Source organism: Molossus molossus, unplaced genomic scaffold (genome assembly GCF_014108415.1).
Source record: "Molossus molossus isolate mMolMol1 unplaced genomic scaffold, mMolMol1.p scaffold_m16_p_11, whole genome shotgun sequence".
Classification (NCBI taxonomy): Eukaryota; Metazoa; Chordata; class Mammalia; order Chiroptera; family Molossidae; genus Molossus; species Molossus molossus.
The window spans coordinates 78,756,208-78,780,779 of NW_023425346.1; the positions used below are offsets into that span (position 1 = coordinate 78,756,208).

Consider the following 24,572-nt stretch of genomic DNA (forward strand, 5'->3'; position numbering starts at 1 on the left):
TCCCTTATTACCCCCAATAACCTGTTTTATTGTTCACATAGCTGGCTCCTTCATATTCTTTCTCAGAAAGGCCTTCCTGGGTCCTCATATCTAATCAGCCTCCACATTCATTACTGTCACAGCAATCTGTTATTATCCTATAGAGTATTTATAGAAGTTTACAAAATAAATGTGTTTACTTAATGTCTCTCTCTCCTATTAGACTGTTCCATGAGAGCAAGAATCACATCTATTTTCTTCAATATCAAAAACCCAAGAATTGCCCTGGCCGGTTTGGCTCAGCGGTTAGAGCATCCGCCTGCGGTCCGGAGAGACCCGGGTTCGGTTCCCGCTAAGGGCATGTACCTCGGTTGCAGTTTGTCCCCGGCCCTGGTTGGTCGTGCGGGTGGCAGCCACTTGATGTGTCCCTTTCACATTGATGTTTCCCCCTCTCTCCCTCTCTCTCTCTCTCTCTCTCTCTCTCTCTCCCCCCCTCTCTCTCCCTCCCACTCTATCTGTGCAAAAAATGGAAAAATATCCTCCGGTGAGGATTAAAAAAAAAAAAAAAAAAACCCAAGAATCTAGCCCAGGCTAGTTTGGCTCAGTGGTTAGAGCATCAGCCCGTGGACCGAAGGATCACAGGTTCGATTCCAGTCAAGGGCATGTACCTGAGTTGTAGGTTTGATCCTCAGCCCTGGTTGGAGTCATGCAGGAGGTGGCCAGTCGATATGTCTCTCTCACATTGATGTCTCTCTTTCTTTCTCTCTCTCTCCCTCTGCCTCTCCCTCCCTTCCACTCTCTCTTTTGGAAAAAAAAAAAAAAATCAATGAAAAAATACTCTCAGGTGAGGATTAACAAAAATCAAATAAAAACCCAAGAATCTAGCCCTGGCTCAGCAGTTAGAGCATCAGCCTGCGGTCCCGAGAGACCTGGGTTCGGTTCCCGCTAAGGGCATGTACCTCGGTTGCAGTTTGTCCCCGGCCCTGGTTGGTCGTGCGGGTGGCAGCCACTTGATGTGTCCCTTTCACATTGATGTTCCCCCCCCCCCTCTCTCTCTCTCTCTCTCTCCCCCTCTCTCTCCCTCCCACTCTATCTGTGCAAAAAATGGAAAAATATCCTCCAGTGAGGATTAAAAAAAAAAAAAAAAAAACCCAAGAATCTAGCCCAGGCTAGTTTTGCTCAGTGGTTAGAGCATCAGCCCGTGGACCGAAGGATCACAGGTTCGATTCCAGTCAAGGGCATGTACCTGAGTTGTAGGTTTGATCCTCAGCCCTGGTTGGAGTCATGCAGGAGGTGGCCAGTCGATATGTCTCTCTCACATTGATGTCTCTCTTTCTTTCTCTCTCTCTCCCTCTGCCTCTCCCTCCCTTCCACTCTCTCTTTTGGAAAAAAAAAAAAAATCAATGAAAAAATACTCTCAGGTGAGGATTAACAAAAATCAAATAAAAACCCAAGAATCTAGCCCTGGCTCAGCAGTTAGAGCATCAGCCTGCGGTCCCGAGAGACCTGGGTTCGGTTCCCGCTAAGGGCATGTACCTCGGTTGCAGTTTGTCCCCGGCCCTGGTCGGTCGTATGGGTGGCGGCCACTCGATGTGTCCCTTTCATGTTGATGTTTCTCTCTCTCTCTCTCTCTCTCTCTCTCTCTCTCTCTCTCCCTCTCTCTCCCTCCCACTCTACCTGAACAAAAAATGTCCTCGGGTGAGGATAAAAAAAAAACAAAAAAAACCCAAGAATATAAATAGTATATAGCACAGAACAGCATTCAAGAAACATTTTTCTAATCCTCACCCGAGGATATTTTTCTATATATCTCCAGATAGAGTAGAAGGGAGGAAGGGGGAGAGAGGGAGGGAGGGAGGGAGGGAGGGAGAGAGAGAGAGAGAGAGAGAGAGAGAGAGAGAGAGAGAGAGAGAGAAATATCAATGTGAAAGAGACACATCGGTCCAGCTGGTGTGGTTCAATGGTTGAGCGTCAACCCATGCACCAAGAGGTTGCTGGCTCGATTCCCGGTCAGGGCACATGCCCAGGTTGTGGGCCCAATCCCCAGTGGGGGGGCATGTGGGAGGCAGCCAATCAATGTTCTCTCTCACCAATGTTTCTATCTCTCTTCCTCTCTCCAAAATCAATAAAAGAAAAAAAAATTTTTTTTTTAAAGAAAGAGACACATCCACTGGCTGCCTCCTCCATGACACCAACCAGAGCTGAGGATCGAACCTACAACCCAGGTACATGCCCTTGACCGGAATTGAACCCATGATCCTTGGGTCCATGGGCTGATGTTCTAACCACTGAGCTAAACCGGCCAGAGCAAAAAACATTTTTTGAATGAATGAACAAACAAACCCCATAATGTATGACAGGTTTTTTGTTGTTGTTGTTCAGGTAGAGTGGGAGGGAGAGAGAGGAACAGAGAGAGAGAGAAACATCGATGTGAAAGGAACACATCGAGTGGCTGCCACCCGCACAACCGACCAGGGCCGGGGACAAACATGTATGACAGTTTTTGACAAGTGCTACAGTGGAGATCAAATAAGGTATTATAAAAACACTGAGAGTAGAATCATAAATCTCACAGAAAGAACTTAAATGAGTAGATTACATATCAACTGAGTCTTATGAGTAGAATTTTTGAAGAGCTAACACCAGTGGTTCTCCATGCTGATTAGAATCACTGCTGAGTTCCTACTGCACATCAATTGAATCAAAATCTCTGACAGTGGGGATTAGGCACATGTAATTTTAAAGCTTCCCAGATGGTTTTCATGTAAAAGAAACAGTGGACTAAGCAGAGAGAATGAGAGAGCATGTGCCAAAAATGGAACCAGCTTGAATAAAAACACAGAAGTCAAGAAAGAATAATGCAGGTGACTACCCACAGTGGCTTCTGCTCCCTGGGGCCCATCCTGGGCACCCCCTTATCGAGAACTGCCATGGGGCAACCCCACCACAGATCCTACAGCCTACAGACCCTAAAGCGTGACACGATCCTTGGTACCTGCAGACTGAAAGGGACCAGCTGCTGCCTTTTCGGGAGGCTGTCTAGCTGCAGCATGTGCCTGGAGCACCCTTCGGTGTTGGATACCACGCTGTGCTACTTACAGGGCATCAGGCCCCGACGGAGACTGTGATGGCCACAGGCCTGGCTCTCACCTCTATGATCTGAGAAGCACCCATGGCACCTTTCTCAAGAAAACCCACACCCCACCCACACCTATTGTCAGCTCCACATCAGGCATGGTTCTTCTGTTCTGTGGCAGTACCCAGCTTTCTTATTTGGGGACCAGAGGAAGACTTAGAGACAGAATCCAAGTTGACAGTAACACAACTGAAGAATCTGCGTAAGAAGCAACAAACAATGTTGGAGAAGATGCTAGAAGACTCAGATGAAGATGAGGAAATGGATACCACTGAAAGGAAGAGAAATACTACTGGTCAAGATGATCAAATGGGCTGTACCTGGGGAATGGGAGAAGCCGCTGTAGAGGCTGAGGCTGAAGAGAACCCCACTGTTATAGAATCCCAGCAGGAAAGGGAGGCCTTTTATATAAAGGATCCAAAAAGGCTCTCCAAGGTTTTTTTCACCAAGAAGGAGAAGAATTAGAATATGAATTTGATGAACAGGGACATAGCACTTGGCACTGCAAGGTTGGATTACCTGTGGATGATTCAACTGGAAAACAACTGGTGGCTGAGGCTATTCACTCAGGAAAGAAAAAAGAAGCAACGACCCAGTGCTCACTGGAAACTTGTTGAATCCTCGATACTCTGAGATTGCTATGGCCGGAGGCAGTTTCTTGGAAAAGAAAAGCGAAGAAATAGGAAGATTTTTATGAAAGTGATCATAGCCCTGGCCAGTTTGGCTCAACGGTTACAGTATCAGCCCGCGGTCAAGAAAGACCCGCGTTTGGTTCCCGCTAAGGGCATATACCTTGGTTGCAGTTTGTCCCCAGCCATGGTTGGGTCGTGTGGGAGGCAGCCACTTGATATGTCCCTTTCAGTCGATGTTTCTTTCTCTCCCCCCCCCCCCCGTTGTTCTTTCTCCCTCCCACTCTATCTGAACAAAAAATGTCCTCAGGTGAGGATTGTAAAAAAAGGATAGTGATGATGACACATTTCTTGATAGGACTGGCCCAGTTGAGAAGAAATGTCTGGACCGAATGAAGAAGGCTTCGAAGACTGATGAGAAGCCAGAGACCTTTGAATTATTGGTTACAAAGTAAATGATGCTGGCAGGGAATTCTCTGAGATTCTGAGAGACTGGAAGCCTCAAGCAGAGCTCTGTCAGTCACCACCTCAGGAATCCTGAGATGCATTCCTGCTGGAAATGAAATCAGGGAGTGCGCTGGATAGTGTGTCCCAGAAGAAACTTCATCTGAGAACTTTTGAACTGAGGAAAGAACAACAGAAACTTATAAGGCTGACAAAAATTATAAAGCCATCAGAGATTCGAGAACTAAAAAAGACTGAAAGTCAGACTATAGATGCTGAAAACAAAAGCTAAAAAGCTTACATTGCCTCTTTTTGGTGCCATGAAAGAGGAAGCAAATTAAAATTAAAAACTGGAACATAGAAAAGTTACCCCCCAAGTGTCCTGAACTCCCTCCAACTCTGATGAGAATGAAGATGAGCCTGAAGTAGAAGAGGAGCAGGAAGAGGAGAAAGAAAAGGAGGATCGGGGAAAAAGCTGAAGGCTAAAAGCAGCAGGCTACAGCAGGAGAGAGGGTCAGAAGAAGCAGTGCCGGAAACGCGTCCCCCACAGATCTCACATGTTCTAAAGAAACAAAACCGCATGGAAACAGTTCTCAATTCAGCCCAGTGGGACAGAATAAAAATTACCAAGAGATGGTGAAACAGCTGCATCCCGTGAGGAGCCCTCAGCATCAAAGAATGAATATGAAGAAAACAGAGGAACTGAAGAAAAAGAAAGCTTCTGGTCCAGGTAAACTTCCCCCAACACTGTCCTCCAAACACCCAGAAGATGACCCAGACTATTATGTATGGGTCCACCTGAAGGTCAAAGTGGAGATAGCAGAACCCATCTTAATGACAAGTATGGCTACTGATTACTTCAGAATCCTAAAGGAAGATCCTGTGGACCACGCGACATGGGACATTTAGAATAACGTATCAAGCTGAATGTCCAAAGGAGTTCAGATGATCATTTATAAAATCTGGTGACTGGCCTCTTCTTTCATACTGTTGGCTTCCTAAATTTATCTACCCATCTGATTCTGCTGAATTCTGTATTTATGTTTAAAGTGTTTGTGTATGTATATAAAAAGGAACCATATATTTTGAGAATTAGTAAAGAGACATGACTGTTAAAATTTTTTAAAAAGAAAGATTGAGACTTCCGGTCAAGATGGCGTAGATAAACGTGGTATCGCGTCCTCCCACAACCACATTAAAGTTACAACTAAACAACAGAACAACCATCATTCAAAACCGCCTGAAATCAAGCTGAATGGAAGTCCTACAGCTACGAAATTAAAGAAGCTGCATCACGATTGGTAGGAGGGGCGGAGGCACCACAGGCTGGTCCTACACCCACATGTGGATAAAAATCAGGAGGACACCTCGGCTGGGAAGGTCCTCCTTGAGGACTGAGGGGTCCCCATCCCACACCAGGCACCCTGCTCAGGGTTCCAGTGCCAGTAAGAGAAGTCCCCATAACTTCTGGGTGGAAAAACCAGCGGGAACTGAGGCTCAGGGAGGCTGAGGCTTCTGGAGTCCCAGGCAGTTGCTCTTAAAGGGCCCGTGCATGTATTAGACTCACTCCCTCTAAGCTTGGAGGGGAGGCAGCAACAGAGACATACAGGGAAGAACTGAGCTCTCTGGCATTGGAGCGAGGGCTGGAAAGGGGGCTTTCTCTGGGACAATCTGCTGTCAGAGGCCTTTGTTCCTTTGGTGAGCTCTTCCTTGGGGCAGCAGACAGCTGCCATATCTGGCACTCCAGCAACCTGGCTCACACTGGTTGCCCCGCCCTGGTGATTCCCTGAGGCCCTGCCCCACCCAACTTTCAGGCCCACCCAAGCTGTTGCCAGTTGCTTAACAATACGATTGGCCTGTCCTGGATCCTGCTTCAGGTTTTCCTAAATTCTTTCAAACAAGCGGCATCTGGTCTCAGCTAGCCCCATACCTCTCATTAAGTAATACATAGAAACAAACACAGGGTGGCAGCCAAAACGAGGAGACAAAGAAACAGGTCCCAAATGAAAAAACAGAACAAAACCCCAGAAAAAGAACTAAGCGAAATAGAGATAAGCAACCTAACAGATGCTGAGTTCAAAACACTGCTTATAAGGATGCTCAATGAACTTAGTGAGAACCTCAGTGAACTTAGTGAGGGCCTCAAGAACATAAAAAAGGAGCAGTCAGAAATGAAGAAGGCACAGTCAGAAATAAAGGAGGCACTAGCTGAAATAAAGAATAATTTACACAGATTCAATAGTAGAGTAGGTAAAGCCAAGAAGCAAACCATCAATTTGGAATATAAAGAAGCAAAAAACACCCAATCAGAACAGCAAAAAGAAAAAAAAATCCAAAAAAATGAGGATAGTGTAAGGAGCCTCTGGGACAACTTCAAGTGTGCCAACATTCGCATCTTGGGGGTGCCAGAAGGAGAAGAGAGAGAACAAGAAATCGAAAACCTGTTTGAAACAATAATGGCAGAAAACTTCCCTAACTTGGTGAAGGAAACAGACATACAAGTCCAGCAAGCACAGAGAGCCCCAAACAAGATGAACCTCAAGACACATCATCATCAAAATGCAAAAGGTTCAAGACAAACAGAGAATCTTAAAAGCAGCAAGAGAAAAGCAGTTAGTTACCTACAAGGGAGTTCCCATAAGACTGTCAGCTGATTTCTCAAAAGAAACTTTGCAGACCAGAAGGGAGTGGCAACAAATATTCCTAGTGATAAAAAGCAAGAACCTACAACCAAGATTACTCTATCCTGCAAAGCTGTCATTTAGAATCGATGGCCATATAAAGAATTTCCCAGACAAGGAAAAGCTAAAGGAGTTCATCACCACCAAACCATTATTATACGAAATGTTGAAGGGTCTTCTTGAAGAAAAAGATAAAAAATATGAACAAAAAAAATGGCAATGAATACATATCTATCGACAATGGAATCTACAAACAAAATGAACAAGCAGAACAGAAACATTGTCATAGATATAGAGAACATTTTGTTGGTTGCCAGTTGGGAGGGGGGTGGGGGGAATGAGTGAAAAAGGTTAAGGGATTAAGAAGCACAAATTGGGCCCTGGTCGGTTTGGCTCAGAGGTTGGAACGTCGGCATGTGGTCCGGAGAGACCTGGGTTCGGTTCCTGCTAAGGGTACATACCTCGGTTGCAGTTTGTCCCTGGCCCTGGTTGGGTTGTGCGGGTGGCAGCCACTTGATGTGTCCCTTTCACGTCAATGTTTCTCTCTCTCTCTCTCCCTCCCACTCTATCTGAACAAAAAATGGAAAAATGTCCTCGAGTGAGGATTAAAAAAAAAAGTACCAACTGATTGCTAGACTGACAAACCTCAAAGGGAAGGGGGGTTGGAGGGTGGAAAGAAATAAACCAAAGAACTTATATGCATAACCAATGGACACAGACAACAGTGTGGGGAAAGGCAGGAGGGGGGTGGGAGTGGGGAGGAGGGGGTCAATGGGGGAAAATGAGGAACATCTGTAATACATTCAACAATAAAGATTAAAGAAAAACCATTGCATACTGAGGAATAGTAATCCGATAAACGCATGGAGGTAAAGGGGGTAGTGTAGGAAGGTGAACTAAGAGAAACAAGTTGAGCCCAAAGTGTGCAGAATCTTAAATGACTCTATAGAAAACTCAAACATTATCCTGGAAACAGATGAGAAGCTGAGTAATTTTTAAGAAGAGATAGCCACAAAACTTAGAAAGTAACTTAAGTATTGGGACAGATTATAGTAAGAAGAATCTAGAGGCAGAAAAAAAGAGTTAAGAAATTGACTTAACAACCCAGATTCTTAAAATATACAGAAATAAATTAAGATGGAGGGAAGAAGCAGGAGGAAGACTTTCCTGGGATGGAAAAGAGTTCATGGCATCTGATACAGGTGAACAAGGCTGGTACAGCAAGGGGAGAAGGTTTCTATGTTAGATATTTGCACCATTTAAGATACCATTACGTAACATAAAGGATAAAGTATGAACAGATGATTTTAGAAGTTAGGGAACTGAGACGACATGTACCTATAGGGAGATCTACATGAGTAACCAGAGCTATTGGAAATTTGAGCCTGGTTAGACTGCAACAAAGTTGTGAGTCATCTGCATTTAGAGAATAGGTGAAGTCATGAGAGAAAATATAAATCCACTTAAAGAAACACATACACTTAAAGAGAATATGGAAGAGAGCCTCATAATAACCCTGTGAAGAAGGACAGGCTTTGCTGTCCTTCATTTTGCTTTTTCAAAAATAAGGAAAAAGACTGAGAAGTTCAAATAGTTTAAAATGTGTTGTTGACCAAGTCACCTAAGTAGAAAGAGGCAGAGCCCAACCAGACTCCAGGACTTCAAAATATTTTCACTATAAAATCTTATCCAACATGCTTATTGGTACAGGCTAACAGGCTTTTTCATGGTATCCATATAGCAAACTCAAGTCCTTAGTTTAAGGACCAGGGGATTCCATTTTTCTGGATAATTAATTCAAGGATCCTAGAGATCCATCAAACCAATACTTCAAAATACAAAAGTAAAATATGTATAGAAAGACATAAATACATGCAATTACAAATAAACATTTTCTTATCCAATCCAATAATTTATATTACTGCTATGTTACTTTAAGATTTTTTTAATAAAGAACTGGAATTTATATGAAATGTATACTGACTTTGTGCTTGGAATCTTAAAAGTGTAAACTTCAGCCCTGGCCGGTTTGGCGCAGCGGTTAGAGCGTCGGCCTGCGGTCCTGAGAGACCCGGTTCGGTTCCCGCTAAGGGCGCGTACCTCGGTTGCAGTTTGTCCCCGGCCCTGGTCGGTAGTGCGGGTGGCAGCCACTCGATGTGTCCCTTCACATCGATGTTTCTCTCTCTCTCTGTTCCTCTCTCTCCCCCCGACTCTACCTGAACAAAAAATGGAAAAATGTCCTCGGGTGAGGACAAAAAAAAAAGAAACTCAAAAGTTATTTGCCCTGGCTGGTTTGGCTCAGCGGTTAGAGCGTCGGCCTGCGGTCCGGAGAGACCCGGGTTCGGTTCCCGCTAAGGGCATGTACCTCGGTTGCAGTTTGTCCCTGGCCCTGGTCAGTTGTGCGGGTGGCAGCCACTCGATGTGTGCCTTTCACATCGATGTTTCTCTCTCTCTCTCTCTGTTCCTTTCTCTCCCCCCCACTCTACCTGAACAAAAAAATGGAAAAATGTCCTCGGGTGAGGATTAAAAAAAAAAAAAAGTGTAAACTTCATTGAGAACTATCCTTGAAAGACATGATGAATCAGGCAGCTAACTGATAATGGGTAAAATGAAAGAATAAAACGAATGTAGAGATTTATATTCACAATAAGGGAAGACTAGAAAGATCTGATCATATAAATGAAGTCCAACCCGCCTAAGAATAATAGCTACTGTCTCAAGTCAGCTTTCACAGAGTTGAGTTCAGAATTAAACACTGCAACATCATTATACACAAGTGAACAAATCAATGTTTTTACATCTTGTTTCTTAAGTATTTTAAAGGTAAATATAGAAATTAACAAAAATTAACATACCCTAACTTTACAATGTGATAACAGCCCCCACATTGGTTGTGCACAGGCTTCAAGTTCAGCAGCAAAGGCAGCATAGTAGGTCTGAGACTCAAATTCCACATGCTCATTTAGTTCTCGCTTATTTAAGTTCATACCTTGCAAAAATTAAGAGAGATATAAACCTTATTAAATGAAAACAAGATTCCATATTAAAAATCAAGTAAAATACTCCCTAGTACTAAACACAGTCTAATATACACACAAACGGCAATGTGTATAGAAATAAGTAAATTATTAAAAATACAACAATCTAGTCTTTTTGGAATTCTTTATAAACTAGGTTTTCTTAGAAACACTTTGCAAACTGTCTCTTTCTAACATAATTGAATATATTAAATTAAAAAGTTAAAACAATTTTAATTGATGCTAGTCAAAATTTTTATGAAAGTATTATGAGTCTTCTTAGAGAATAGAAATTTTCAGATTAATAGTTTAAAATACTAAAAAAAAATTACATTCTTATTCTCCTGTTTCCTTTTTAATATTTTGACATTTTTATAACTCTAATGTATTTTCATGAATACTGTATTAAAGTATTTACAAATATCAATTAACACTAATAAGATATTTCACATGTAAACTGATAATGTGTTATCTTTTAATTAGTAGTTGATAGTTCTGCACTAGGCATTTTGTAAACTAAAGAAATCAAAAAAGTAAAATTTATACCTTGAAAGAAAGATACAAAGTTCATCCATGTAACTAACAAGCCATGGTCCTCCAAAAATCTCTTAGCCACACTTTGATGAGAAAGAATATTAATAAAATCACTGACAAGAGGCCAGTAAGTGTTATTCTTCAGCAATGCTTCTCCACAGTTCACTACCACATGTAAACTATTTTCTTCATCTAAAACAGAAACACACATAGCCCAAAAATAAGTAAAAAAAAAAACTTTACAAGGATACAGATTATATACTTTAGAATCAGAAGACACCTAAATTCAAACTCTAACCTGCCATTTAATACCTATATGGCTTTAAGCATGTTACTTAGACTCTGAATCAATTTCCACATTTGTAAAATGGAAAAAGACACTATCTTAAGGGAATTAAATGAAATGTTAACATAATACTCAGCACATAACTATAATGTTTATCATTTGTCCAACATATTGCATGATATTGAGCTATGTTTATAAAACCATATTTTCTTGATTCCAATGATAGAATGCAGTATTTCAGTCCCAATCAATAAAATATTTTTATTTCTAGATTAATCTCATTCCATCTTAGCAATTAAACAATATCTATTTAATTGCTTTCTTCTATTCAAAGAATATGTAAATATAATTTCTTAGCAAAAATATTTGAAAAAAGAACAGAAAATACACATAAACTTCTTAAACCTTAAAAAAGTCCTCAAAAATATTGTTTTAGTTTCAGTTTTTAATTCTTTTTTATTGATTTTAGAGAGAGAGAGGAAGGCAGAGGAGAGAGAGATATTGATTTGTTGTTCCACTTATTGATACATTCAATTGGTTGCTTCTTGTACATGCCCTCACTGGAGATCAAACCCAAAACCTTGAAATATCGGGATAATGCCCTAACCAACAGGGCAAAATCCTCAAAATTTAAATATATTGTTGGGGAGGCAGTTATGCTTACACAAAATCTTCACTATTAGAAGTCATTACATACATGCATTAGCTCTCTTAACCTATTCCAATTTAACTAATTCATTGGACAAATAAGCCCCCCATTCCCACTGTAAAACACACTAATGACCATAGTTCACAAAATGCTCAAAGCTAGTAGCCTATTCCCAAGTATAAAAGCCGAGAGAGAGAGAGAGAGAGAGAGAGAGAGAGAGAGAGAGAGAATGAGAGACAATAAACATGTCTGAGAAAATAATAACAAATCTTGAAAGAAAAAAATCATAAAAGGCTAGAAAGACTTTTACACTCAGATTGCTTCACTAAGATCTAATGTTCTACTTTAAAGAAACTGAAACTAAAAATCACAGACGATGCTTTACAGATGTGATTATATATAAGCTCCAGTCAAGGAAATCACATCTTAAAAATGCTTTGCCCAAAATTAAAAGACTGGAGAATAAACATGCATTGCTGTGCTTTAAGTTAAAATGTGCTGTTTAATATGTTGGATCATTTTTAAATTTTTTAAATTAATTTATTTATTTTTGTTATAGACGTTTCTCCTTTTTCCTCCACTGATACCCCCTGCCCCTCCCTCCCTGCCCTGTACCCAGCTTTGTTGTCTATGTCCATTGTTCATGCATACATGCATATAAATTCTGTTGTTTATCTCTCTCCCTCACCCCCTCTTCTGAGGATTGTCAGTCTGTACCCCACTTCCACGTCTCTGGGACTACCCCATTCCTCAGACTGTTATGTTCATTATACTCCACAAATAAGTGAGATCATGTGATATTTGTCTTTCTCTCCTTGGCTTGTTTCACTTAGGATAATACTTTCCAGGTCCCTCCATGTCATCTCAAAGGATAAGAGATCTTTTCTTTCTTACAACTGCATAGTACTCCATTGTGTATATGTACCAAAGTTTTTTTATCCATTTGTCTACTGATGGACATTTCGGCTGTTTCCAGATCTTAGATATTGTAAATAGTGCTGCTATGAACATGGGGGTACATATATTCTTTCTGATTGGTGTTTCAGGCTTCTTAGGGTATATTCCTAGAAGTGTGATCACTGGATCAAATGGCAGTTCAATTTTTAATTTTTTGAGGTAACACCACAGTATTTTCCATAGTGGCTGCACCAGTCTGCATTCCCACCAACAATGTACTAGAGTCCCCTTTTCTCCACAACCTCACCAACACTTGATGTTTGATGATTTGTTGATGGCGGCCATTCTGACAGGTGTGAGGTAATACCTTATTGTTGTTTTAATTTGCATCTCTCTGATGATTAGTGATGTTGAGTATTTCTTCATATGTCTCTTAGCCATTTGTATGTCCTGTCTAAAGAGGTGTCTATTTAGTTCCTCTGCCCATTTTTTAATCGGGTTCTTTGTCTTCCTTTTGTTGAGCTGTATGAGCACTCCATATATATTGGAAATTAACCCCTTATCTGTTATATCATTGGCAATGATGCTCTCCCATACAGTGGGTTGCCTTTCCATTTTGGTGGTTGTTTCTTTTGCTGTGCAGAAACTTTTGAGTTTGATGTAGTCCCATGTGTTCATTTTTTCCTTTGTTTCTGTTGCCTTAGGTGATGTATCAGTGAAAATTCTGCTCCGTATGATGTCCGAAATTTTGTTGCCTACATTTTCTTCTAGGATTTTTATGGATTCATGAGTCACATTTAAGTCTTTTATCCATTTTGAGTTTACTCTTGTGTATGGTGTAAGTTGATGGTCTAGTTTCATTTTTTTGCATGTAGCTGTCCAATTTTCCCAACACCATTTATTAAAGAGGCTATCTTTACTCCACTGTATGCTCTTGCCCCCTTTGTCAAATATTAATATGTATCGGTTTTTAATGATTCCTCACTTTAACCAACTTTTTCAACTAACCACTTACTTGTCAAATTCATCAGTGAGGAGGGCTTCTACTGAACTTTATTTCCATACACTAAATTTGGGTTTCAGTCTATGAAATTATTTCCCCAATTCCTGATTTTTAATATGAATATTTGCTTTTACTAAGATTTATATCTGTTTTAATTTTTGCAAGAGCTCCTGGCCAGGGAGAGGCTGTTTCATTTTTTTTTTTTAAGTGGGCATGGGGAATTTGAGTCTCAGCCATGCTATGCTGTGCTATGCTGCCTTTGTTGCTGAACTTGAGGCAAATATGGGCACTCATATCACACTGAAATTTAACTATATGTAAGAACAAAACCCACACAAAGTTAAGTATACTCTCTTCTAATGCATCTCAATAGGATGAGAGAGGGTATAACTGAATGAGGGAGAGAAGGTAAGGGCATTTCTATAAATAACCCACACCTAAGATTCAGAAAAGCCCTCTGACTGACAGTTACTGCCACTGTGAGATGGTGAGCCATTTTACTGATGGGAGAGTGCTTAAGGATGCTGGGATTTTTTTAAAAAATTTTAAACATTGATCACTGTTCTATTTAATTAAAACCAGAGGATAAATAAGCAGAATATAATTACTCAAAATCGCTGTTTTCTTGATATTACTTTAAATATTGTTGTTCTTGTGAAAAACGCCTTGGAGCCTAGCGGTGTGGCTGAGTGGATTGAGCACCATCCCATGGACAGGGAGGTCCCAGTTCAATTCCTGGTCAGGACACATGCCCGAGGCTGTGGGCTCAATCCCCAGTAGGGGGTGTGCAGGAGGTAGCCTATTGATGTTTCTCTCTCACATGGATGTTTCTATCTCTTGCTCTCCCTTCCTCTCTCTAAAATATCAATAAAAACATATTTTAAAAAAAGAAAAGAAAAACACCTTGGAATCTTTAATGAAATAAAATGATTAGTACTTCTCTTTTTACCCAACTACTTTCATCACTATAGATATAGAGCAATGATTCAGTGCTAAATGAGAATCACTCATCAACAATTATTTATTGAGTACCTACTGAGAACCACCAGGTAGTCAATTAAGTGCTAAGATTAAAGAGGTAAATAAATCAAGACTTTTATAGTCTCTCCACTGAGACAGTGTGTATGATAGAGGCTATAACAAGAAAAGTACAGGAAGTCATAAGAACAAATAAAAGTAGTCTTCGATTCAGGAAAAGACTCTCCTGAGGAAGTGATATTTAAACTGAGATTTACAGAATAAAACAGGAATTAGAATTAGCCAAATAAACTCTGCATCAGGGAGAAAATAGTATTCTAGGTAGATAAAGCTGTATTTTTAAAAAGATGCAATCACTAAGACAGATAATGCAAAGAAATGGTGGCACAAATGAGGCTAGAGAGCCTTATAAATCAGTTTCAGGAGTTTGGAGTTCATGTAAAGAGAATGGCAAGCCACTGCAGGGTGCTGGAGTGCTAAGAAAAGGGACATGATCAGATGTGTAGTGTGGAGAGTGACTAAAGAAAGGTGGTGATAACCAGTAGTAGAGGCCTAGAGATAACAATTGCTTGAACTATGCTGGTGGCATGAAGATGCAGTGATAAAGAGAAGTGGCTATTTTAAGATGTTTAGAAGGTATAAAAGACACACTTGATGATGTTTGCTGTATCGCCAAGTCACTATGTATCACCAAGGAGCAACAAGAAGTCAAAAAATTACTCAGATTTTTGGGTTGGGCAGCTGTGTAGATGGTTAGGTAGTGGTAACAAAACAGACTTGTGTGTACTCATACACACACACACACACGCACACACATACAATAACAGAAAAGAAGCAGGCTTGATAGAGAGATAACGAGTTTTTGGTGTGAACACAGTATGTTTGAGGTACTTGTAGACACCCAAAGAATATAATTCAATAAACAGTTTGATGCACAGGACAGAAGATCAATCTGGGAGTTCTGGCAGCTACAGACATTCCTATTGTTATGCAACCCATGGTTTTAAGTCCCATTTTACACTGTTTTATAAGGCAAATTATAAAATTTCAGGAGCATAAAAAGTTATGAGTTTTGTTTGGAATCACAAAGTGGTATGGTATGGAAATGAAAACAACAAAATAAAAATGTAATGTAGGGATCATGTACTACCAGATGCTATTTCCCTTTTTTTTTTTTAATTAATCTTTTTTTTTAATTTTTTATTTATTGACTGATTTTAGAGAAAGGAGAGAAAACAAAACATCAATTTGTTGTTCCACAAATTTATGCATTCATTGACTGAGTCTTGTATGTGCCCTGACTGGAAATCAAACCCACAACCTTGGTGTATCAGGGCAACAATCTAACCAACTGAGCTCCTGGCCAGGGAAAGGCTGTTTAATTTTTTTTTTTTTTCCAAATATTTTTTATTGATTTTTAGAGAGAAAGGGAGAGAGAAACATCAATGCGAGAGTGAAACATTGATCAGCTGCTTCCTGCACATCCCCTGCACACCCCCTACCAGGAATTGAGCCCACAACCCAGGTATGTGCCCTAACTGGGAATTGAACCAGCAACTGAACTGGCGATCTCTTGGTGCATGGAACAATGTCCAACCGACTGAGCCACACTGGCAGGGGCAAGGCTTTTTCCTTCTAATCTTCAGCTACTGCTGTGGTCACTGAATTCTCATTGTATTAGTTCCTGTATTTACTAACAGTATAGACAAAACTTTTAAATATTGTCTGGAGACAATGTGTGCAAAGGCTAAATAGAGACTGTTATAAAAAATAAAAAAGAAAGTACAGAGATCCTGGTATAATATCTGTTGCTAGTTATATTTAATATATGTAAAGCTCATCCCACTACTACTCATGTAAAAATGGGGGAAAACTTATGATGCTTTTATAAAACCAGTAAATTTGTATCATGAAATATTATGCTACTTTTAAAAGAGGAAGAAAACACCATAGCAGCCAAAGATAATTTAGACATTGTCTTAGAAAAATGTAATTTACTGCTAGAAAAAAATATGTATTTGTATTTAAAGATCTTGGAAATGCTACTTATAGCTAATTAGCTTCTAGAAAATTCAACTTGTGTAAGAATTTCCAGGACAGACCAATTTCCAGCATTAGAAGGGAAGTATATATAGAAAGCAAATAAGACCATTCAATATGATTTCAAAAAATACGGGGGAAATGAGAAGAGCAGAGACACCAGAACCAAGTGCCAAGAAACACCAACAACATTAATATGACAAGAAGAGTATTGGGCAACAAAAAAAGAGCAGAAAATCAATAGTGTAAAATGCTACTGACAATCAAACAAGATAAAGTCCAAAGAGTGGCCACTGGCTTCCTCAGCGTGTAGGCCAAAGGGCTACCACACAATTTATTCTATATTGGGACTCTATTATACACTGAAAGTAGAAGGGATTGTATTAATAACTGTCAGAACAACAGGCATAATTTGGAGCTGTTCTGGGAACACACAACATGCGGCCAATGGAGCTGTAGACAATTCTGGAAAGAGCAGCAGAACGATGGAAGCAGACACTAGATTGAGAGGGGCTAATGAGTGATTGGAGGTAACAAAACAAATTTAAAAACTCTCTCCAGAAAGCTGGCTATGAAAAAAAAAAGGGGAGGCAGACTCACATACATATATCTTCTTCCCAAATAGTCTTCCTTGAAGACCAAATACAAACCATATATAATAAGCACAGCTACCTCATTTAGTCAAGAAAATAGACTCCAGCCCTAGCCAGTTTGGCTCAGCAGTTAGAGCATCAGCCCTGAGACTGGGGGGGTCTCAGTTCCAAGCACATATCTGGGTTGGAGTTTGATCCCCGGCCCTGATCAGGGTTGTACAGGAGGCAACCAATCCATGTGTCCCTCTCACATCAACATTTCTCTCTCTCTCTCTCCCCCTCCCTCCCTCTCCTCCTTCTCTAAAAATCCTCAGGTGAGGATTAACAAAAACAAACAAAAAACAAAATAGACTCCAGAGTCTTTTCTAAAGTTTAAAAGTTTTCCAGTTTATAAGTTAAAAACACTATTTTTGTGAAAAGTCCTTTTCAAAAAAGAGAACAAGCAATATATGTAGCTAAATCTCTAAGAAAGAAAAAAGGTCATCTTACATGAAGACAGAAAAACTATAATACAAAGTGGCTTTTAAAGTTTCCTTTAAAAAAGTAAAGAGGGCCTTGGCCGGTTTGGCTCAGTGGTTAGAGCATTGGCCCGCGGACCAATGAGTCACGGGTTCGATTCGGTCAAGGGCACGTACCTCAGTTGTGATTTGTCCCCGGCACTGGTTGGGGTTGTGCGGAAGGCAGCCACTCGATGTGTCCCTTTCATGTTGATATTTCTCTCTCTCTCTCTTACTTCCTCTCTCTCTCCCACTCTATCTGAACAAGAATGGAAAAATGTCCTTGGGTGAGGATAGAAACATACATACATACATACATACATACATACATAAATAAAAAAGTAAAGAGGTATATTGCTTAATGTAAATAATGTATTATGCTCCCACTACACCTACAATGGGAAGACAGTTGCATAGTGGGCAAAAGTATGAGTTCTGAAATCAAACACCCAGCCTTACCACTTTACAGCTGTAAAACAATAAATCATTGACTTAACTCCCTAAGCCATAATTGCCTCATCTATATAATGGAGAAAACTGTATCTATGATATAATACATTAAAGTATTGAGAAAAGAGCATGGCATCTAGTGAGTGCTCAAAAGATGGTAGCTATCTTAATTATTAGCTAGCTATTACTATATATAAGGCACAATGCCCTGCACTGAGCATGTATCAACTTTCAGGCTATAGTAACACATCTGAAAACAGATAATAGGAGCTGATATGCAGAAGGAGGCAACAGTGGAACAAAGCAAGTCTCAACCACAGAAAATGAAAAGGTCCTAAGATTTAATCTGAAGTACTGGTTGTTGTTATTTTTAAACTTTAACTTCAGGTGCCAACAAGAGAAGACACAGTCCTATCACTGTTGGCCTGGCTGTATCATGGTGAAGAACAAAGATGCTGACCTCAGAAAATATGAAGTCCTTAGCTCTGTCATTTATTGACTGTATACACTATGGCAAATGACCTAACTTCCCTAAGCCTCAATTTACTCATCTTTAAAGTGGGAATAGTAATAATGTCAGTACCAGAGAGTTGTTCAGAAGCTTAAAACAACATATAAATAGTATTAACACAGTGCCTACACATAGCATATTCTCAAATAATATAAATTATTATAGAGAATCAAAGTTAAGATGAAAGACAACAGAGAAATGAGGAGTATCAACCATAAAGAAGAAAATTAAAGACCTCAATATGGGAGCATAGAAAAGGTAAGATTTATTCCAACTTTTAAATTATAAAAGTATAGGCATATAGCCCCAGCCAGTTTTGGCTCAGTGGTAAGAGCACTGCCCTGGACCAAATAGTTGTGGGATCAATTCCAGTCAAGGGCATGAACCTCGGCTGCGATTTGATCCCTGGCCCTGATCAGGGTCATGCGGGAGGCAACCAGTCGATGTGTCTCTCTCACATCGATGTTTGTTTCTCTCTCTCTCTCTCTCTCCCTCCCTCCCTCCCTCTCTGTCTGAAGATAAATGGAAAAATATCCCTGGGTGAGGATTTTTTAAAAATACATATATATAGGCATATAAAAATGTCTAAGGCTGATAGTAACAAATTTATGATTAAAAAAATAGGAACATGTCTAATAAGGAAATGTTTAAATAAACTATAGTAAAGCCCTATGATATTAATACCTGCAATCATTAAAACACATATTTTTCATATGTATACTATGGTAACATATTTTCATATTAATATCACACAAAATGACAGAAAATGTCCCAAAATGTTAACAAGTTATTTGTGAATAACAAAACTACAGGTAATTTTAGGAGGCCAATGCCTTATCCATCAGGAGACTGGGGCTTCTATACTACAGATGATTTTAAAGTTTTGCTTTAAATGTTACTGAAATTTTTCCAAAAATTTCTATAACAAATATGTATTATTTTATAATAATTTTAAAGCTATTTTTAAACATATAAGGAGTTTTTAGGACTAGGTATATACAATATACTAATATTAAAACTAGTGAAAATAATTCAGAGTTTACCTTGTAGCTCACTTTTAATAAGGCAACTTTCCATCATGTATAATAGCACAGTGACCATAATGTCCAGCAGCTGACATTCTTCTGTTACCTGTCTGGCTAGCTCCTCATTGCTGAACAACTGAACACTAATATGCACAATTCTATTAGACATTGTGTCTGATTCATGACTTTTCTTCAGTGTTTTCATAATGAAAGCATAATGCTGAACAAAAGTTTTTGTAAAAGCAACCTGTAAATTTTTTAAATAGAACAAAAAGACACATTAGTTTAACTTTGACTTTTATAACACATTTTCCAATATGTCACATTAACATTTTAAACTATTATTAGTTTGTGCTAATATCCAAGGTAATTTAAAACATAATTTCAATAATGACAGTAGTCTTAAGACACATTTCCCCGTTTTTTGAAACATTAGCAAAATGATGGTTAAAAAATATTTAGTAGGCATTTTAAATTATTAACATTTTAAAGCAATTACTAGTTTAAAATACAAATTTTCACTATGCTCATAAATAAATTTATTTTCTAAGTATATCTCTGTTCTGTGCTACCTACTTTAACAACAAAATCTGAAGTCTCAGCTAAAAACTATCAAAGATTTCATATAACTTAACAAGTAAGTCAATGGTTTCACTCCAAAAGGAATACCTTTTCCTATTTGATTTGAAAGCTGACTGCTAATCTGACTAAATATTCTTTCTGTGTAACATGTACATTTCCTCTGTTGTCTTTTTAGGTAGGTAAAAAACAAAAAACAATGGCCTTATTAAAGTGCTACTCCTAAAGAGGCCTTATTACCTAAGCCACAAATAGAACTACAGCATGATTTATTTTCTTAATTTTTTTTTTTTGGTGGTACGTGCCCCTCACGGGAACCGAATCCGGGACTCTCTGGTCCACAGGACCACACTCAACCGCTGAGCCAAACTGGTCAGGGCTGATTTATTTTCTTTTTCATATACTAGGCTGTGTCACTTTGCCATAACTATATGGTAGTAACAGATGGGTCCAGACACTCTGGTACTAGAGACTTTACCTACCTACATGTGTACATGAGTCAATAACTGTTCTGTGTTTAACTTTATTGTCCAGCAGCTAATCCCATGTTTTCCCATACCTATAACTCCACAATTTAAATTCAGTTGTCCCCATTACCCATTCTCATAGCACCTGTACCTCTCCTTCAAAGAATTTACTACAATTTGTAACAACATATTTATTTGTACAATTGTGTTTATGTTTGTCCCCCAGCATTCCCTTTGGATCAAGTTCCATGCAGAAAGGCAACTTAGGAATTCTGCTTAATAGTGGTGCTTTGCCACGGATCTTTGATAGCGTGCTTCTTCTAAAGACCCTGTGCTCTTTCACGGTGTTATATTAGTCCTCAGAGCTACAACACAATAAGCCACCACTGAGAAATATATGATTAAAATTTAGTAAAGAAAAGACAAAGAAAGGGGAGCAAAGTTCAGAAAGTGGAGGGAGTAAATACCTTATACTCTTGATCTGGAAGCATATTTAATAAGAAAGTTACCATCTTCTGGGGGAACTCATATTTTATAGTCCAAAACAAGAGTTCTTCTAGGAAACTTTTATGTTTCAAAACATCCATTATGGATTGATCTGCATAAGAAAAAAATTTATTGTCTAATGATTTAAGTTCCTCATTTCATTTAAACCTTACTATAATTAATAACCAATCAACCTCAAACACTTAAATGCATCTAAACATTAAGGATACCTTTTCAATAATTCAAAGATAATACTGACAATATCAAGTTAAGTTTCTATAATCTCCACAGTCTGTAAATAAAATACTTAATCCTTATATTTTAATATAAAGCAGTTACAAAAAAAATAATTATTTGTCCTTAAACATAAACCATTTATCTAAAATTTCTACTAAGATTAATCTTATAAGAATATTCATGATACCTAATTTAAAATAGCAATGATGGTTTTAAGCTAAAAACATACTATTAAGGACATAAGGCCCAAAGTTATCTAAATTTTTTAATTTTTATTTTTTTAAAAAGGGGAAATCTTTATAAATTCAACAATGTATCTATTCAAAATTATCCCTCATAAATGAAATAACTTCACTAAAAAAAAATAATAATAATTACTAATGCATTGCTTACTATAGTATACAGAAGCGTTCACTTTTTTCTAGTAAAAATATACCAGGAAAAGTATAAAGAGTGTCTAATATGCTTACTTGCACTAGATTCAAGATGCCTTCTTCATGCATACAGTGCCCCTTTCTAATAAAAGCAATCAAAGGGGGATAAAATTATCTACTGGAAAGCCTATTTCTAAGGCCAAGGGCCACTTCTTGAAGGCTAGGCTGTCTCTTACTAATCTCTGAATCCTTGCCACACTTAGTCAACAGAAAGGTCTCAACATGTATATGATGAACTGAATATTTTTAATACTTTAGCTCTTCCACTTTCTTTAAAAAAATTTCCCCTAAAAAATGAACTAGAAAATTCCATTAATCTCTATTGCAGCAAATCATCTTGGGCTACTGCTCTGAATCATCATCATCTCCATATAAGGACATCAAAAGGATATAGCAAGTGTCAACTGTGAATGGACTGGTTCAGTGATGGTGCTTAAGCAGGAACTGGAACTAGATGAGAGATTTGAAAAAAACAGTATCACATGCACCAAAATACACAGGCAAAGCCTTAACTACATTATAGTTCAAGCTGTCTTGCAGGATAACCTTGTAGAGTTTTTTCATTAACCCTACCCAATTTCACAGTTCTATTATTGAGTAATGTGTTCATCACCACATCTCCCTCAGGTAATGAGTCTAAAAGGGTAACAATAAATTCAGTATGTCGCTGCTCTCTGATTCTTCTATAAAAAATTCTGAGTTTTAAATAAGGTTTAAATCAGTTCTTATTAGACATAACTTGAATCTAATTTTTCCATTTGTAATTAATAACCCATTATTTACAGAATAATATTCTTATTATTCTGGAGACACTATGATTTTAACTACAGCAAGGTGAAAGTATCTACCAATCCCCTACCTAGCTCCCTTTCAATGGTGTCTTCAGTATAAGCAATATGTAATAGGGGTAAAAATATAAATACAGTTACATTATACATCCCTTTATTAGAAACTAAAAAATTATTTTCCAAATCTCAGAATTTTCTACTTGTAAAAAAAAAATCTATTCCTCCTGAAATAGATCATTTCCAGGATATGTCAATGATTTAAAAACAGAAATAAACCAGCCTTGCAAGAAATAAGGTAAAATATATTCAAAGACACACACTAACAGATTCAAAGCTAAAAAGTTAATAAAATTAGGACCCAAGTGAATCAAATGGCAGGAATGTGAAGATTATAATTAAAAATTAGAATATGATCTACAGCACAATGCTGAAGTCAATTTAATTCTCACAATTCACTTGGTACTAACATGACTGAAAATTTCATAGACTACAAAATAAATAAATAAACCTCACAGATATAAAGCTGAACAAAACTAGTAGCATTAATCTTAGATTTAGTTATGATTCTACAAGATGCCAGCAGCCAAATGAAAAGCTACCATAATACTATATGTCAAGCATTTATAAGGAAAGCTACATTAACTATCTTTTAAATTTAAAAAAAAAATTCAAATGCATTATTAAACATGTGGCTTCTACTAAAATGCAAATAACTACAGTTATGTAACAATTCCACTTTTTTTTTAAATCTTCAGAACCCACCCTCCCCCAAAATCTCCAGCAATTATCTTTCATTGTTATTGTTAAAATATGTGAGGTCAGCCCTGGCCGGTTTGGCTCAGCGGTTAGAGTGTCAGCCCGCGGTCCAGAGAGACCGGGGTTCCATTCTCAGTTCCGGCTAAGGGCTCGTACCTTGGCTAAAGTTTGTCCCTGGCCCCGGTTGGGGTTGTATGGGAGGCAGCCACTCGATGTGTCCCTTTCACTTCGCTGTTTCTCTCTCTCTCTCCCTCCCTCCCTCCCACTCTATCTGAACAAAAATGGAAAGATGTCCGCAGGTGAGGACTAAAAAAAATAATAATAATACATGAGGTCAAATCTCCCAAGATATTTAAAGCACAAATTATGTGCTTTTTATGTGTTCTGTTATGAAAATGTGGTTAGAAATGCTTAGTTACATATGACTACATGTTTAAAATCTGGATTCAACTGTCATGACTTGTACAATGCCTAAATTACGTTAAGCCAAATTTTAAAACTAAATTTTGAAGAATGAGTATGTGATGTAAATGCATGAGTAAGGTAAAAGTTTTAATTGTACAGCAGAATCCAGATTCTGCAACCCACTACCTTGATAATCTTGACCATGTTAAAAACAGCGCTCTAGTCCTAATTTATTTATCCTTAAAATGTAGGTTTTGAGAACAAGTAATGATGTGTTTAGCACAGTGCCTCACCTCTTCCTTATCAGTATGTATTTTATTTTCAGCTCACTTTCAAACTGTTGAACAAAATTCTTCCACAAACTAAACCACTCCCTGGATTTCAGATAGTTTCAAAAGCAACCGTGACTTTTTTTAAAACATGAAGGGTTCTACTAATTCAAAAAGCCATTTCTTCCATGTAGGTATGTAAACTAAAAATAGTAAATGATCAATTACTTTTTACCATAGAGAAAGAAAGAGAAGACAATCCAATCCCAAATGCAAAAAAAAAAAATTAAGGATGAAAGAAAACAAACTTCAACTTTAAGTCTGCATAAAAAGTGCCTTTGGCCAGAATTTGATCAGGCTGAAAGAAAACAATGTCCTCGTACACCATAACAGGTATTTTCTGGGCATCCCTAAAGCTTAAACTCAAGTATGTGCCTGATAATCTGCTCCAATTCAGATGTGTCTCAAGGATTCAGATAAAAACATGGACATCTTGAGGAAGTCAAAGGACCAGGTAGCCATACGTGTTTCTTACTTCCTTCAGGCATTACAGATTTTCTGCTGAGCCAGGAAGAAGGGCAGCATGTTTGTATGTGCATCCTGGACTACAGATCAAATTTCACGCCCTTTGCTAGCAATCTACAAGTTAAAAGCAGCAGCTTAAGTAACTAAGAACATTTACAAAATGAGCCTCAACTGAAAGTACCTGCTTGCTCCACCTTTCCAAGCAGTCCTAAATATTCTACACAATATACTTAATCAGCACCAGAAATCAGAATCTTCTTTCCATCAAAATATTATG

General features: G+C 38.4%; 1 protein-coding gene across 9 annotated transcripts in view; it reads right to left on the reverse strand.

Moving 5' to 3' along the window:
* Positions 1–24,572, reverse strand: part of UBR3 (ubiquitin protein ligase E3 component n-recognin 3) — a 222,767-nt gene that overhangs the window by 136,528 nt on the left and 61,667 nt on the right. For all 9 annotated transcript variants that reach the window (XM_036253642.1, XM_036253634.1, XM_036253638.1 and 6 more), the window contains exons 7-10: positions 20,863–20,993; positions 19,368–19,596; positions 10,433–10,612; positions 9,725–9,858 (exon numbers count right to left, since the gene is read on the reverse strand). In XM_036253642.1, the coding sequence (XP_036109535.1) occupies positions 9,725–9,858; positions 10,433–10,612; positions 19,368–19,596; positions 20,863–20,993 (674 nt within the window). The remainder of the gene's footprint in view (positions 1–9,724; positions 9,859–10,432; positions 10,613–19,367; positions 19,597–20,862; positions 20,994–24,572) is intronic.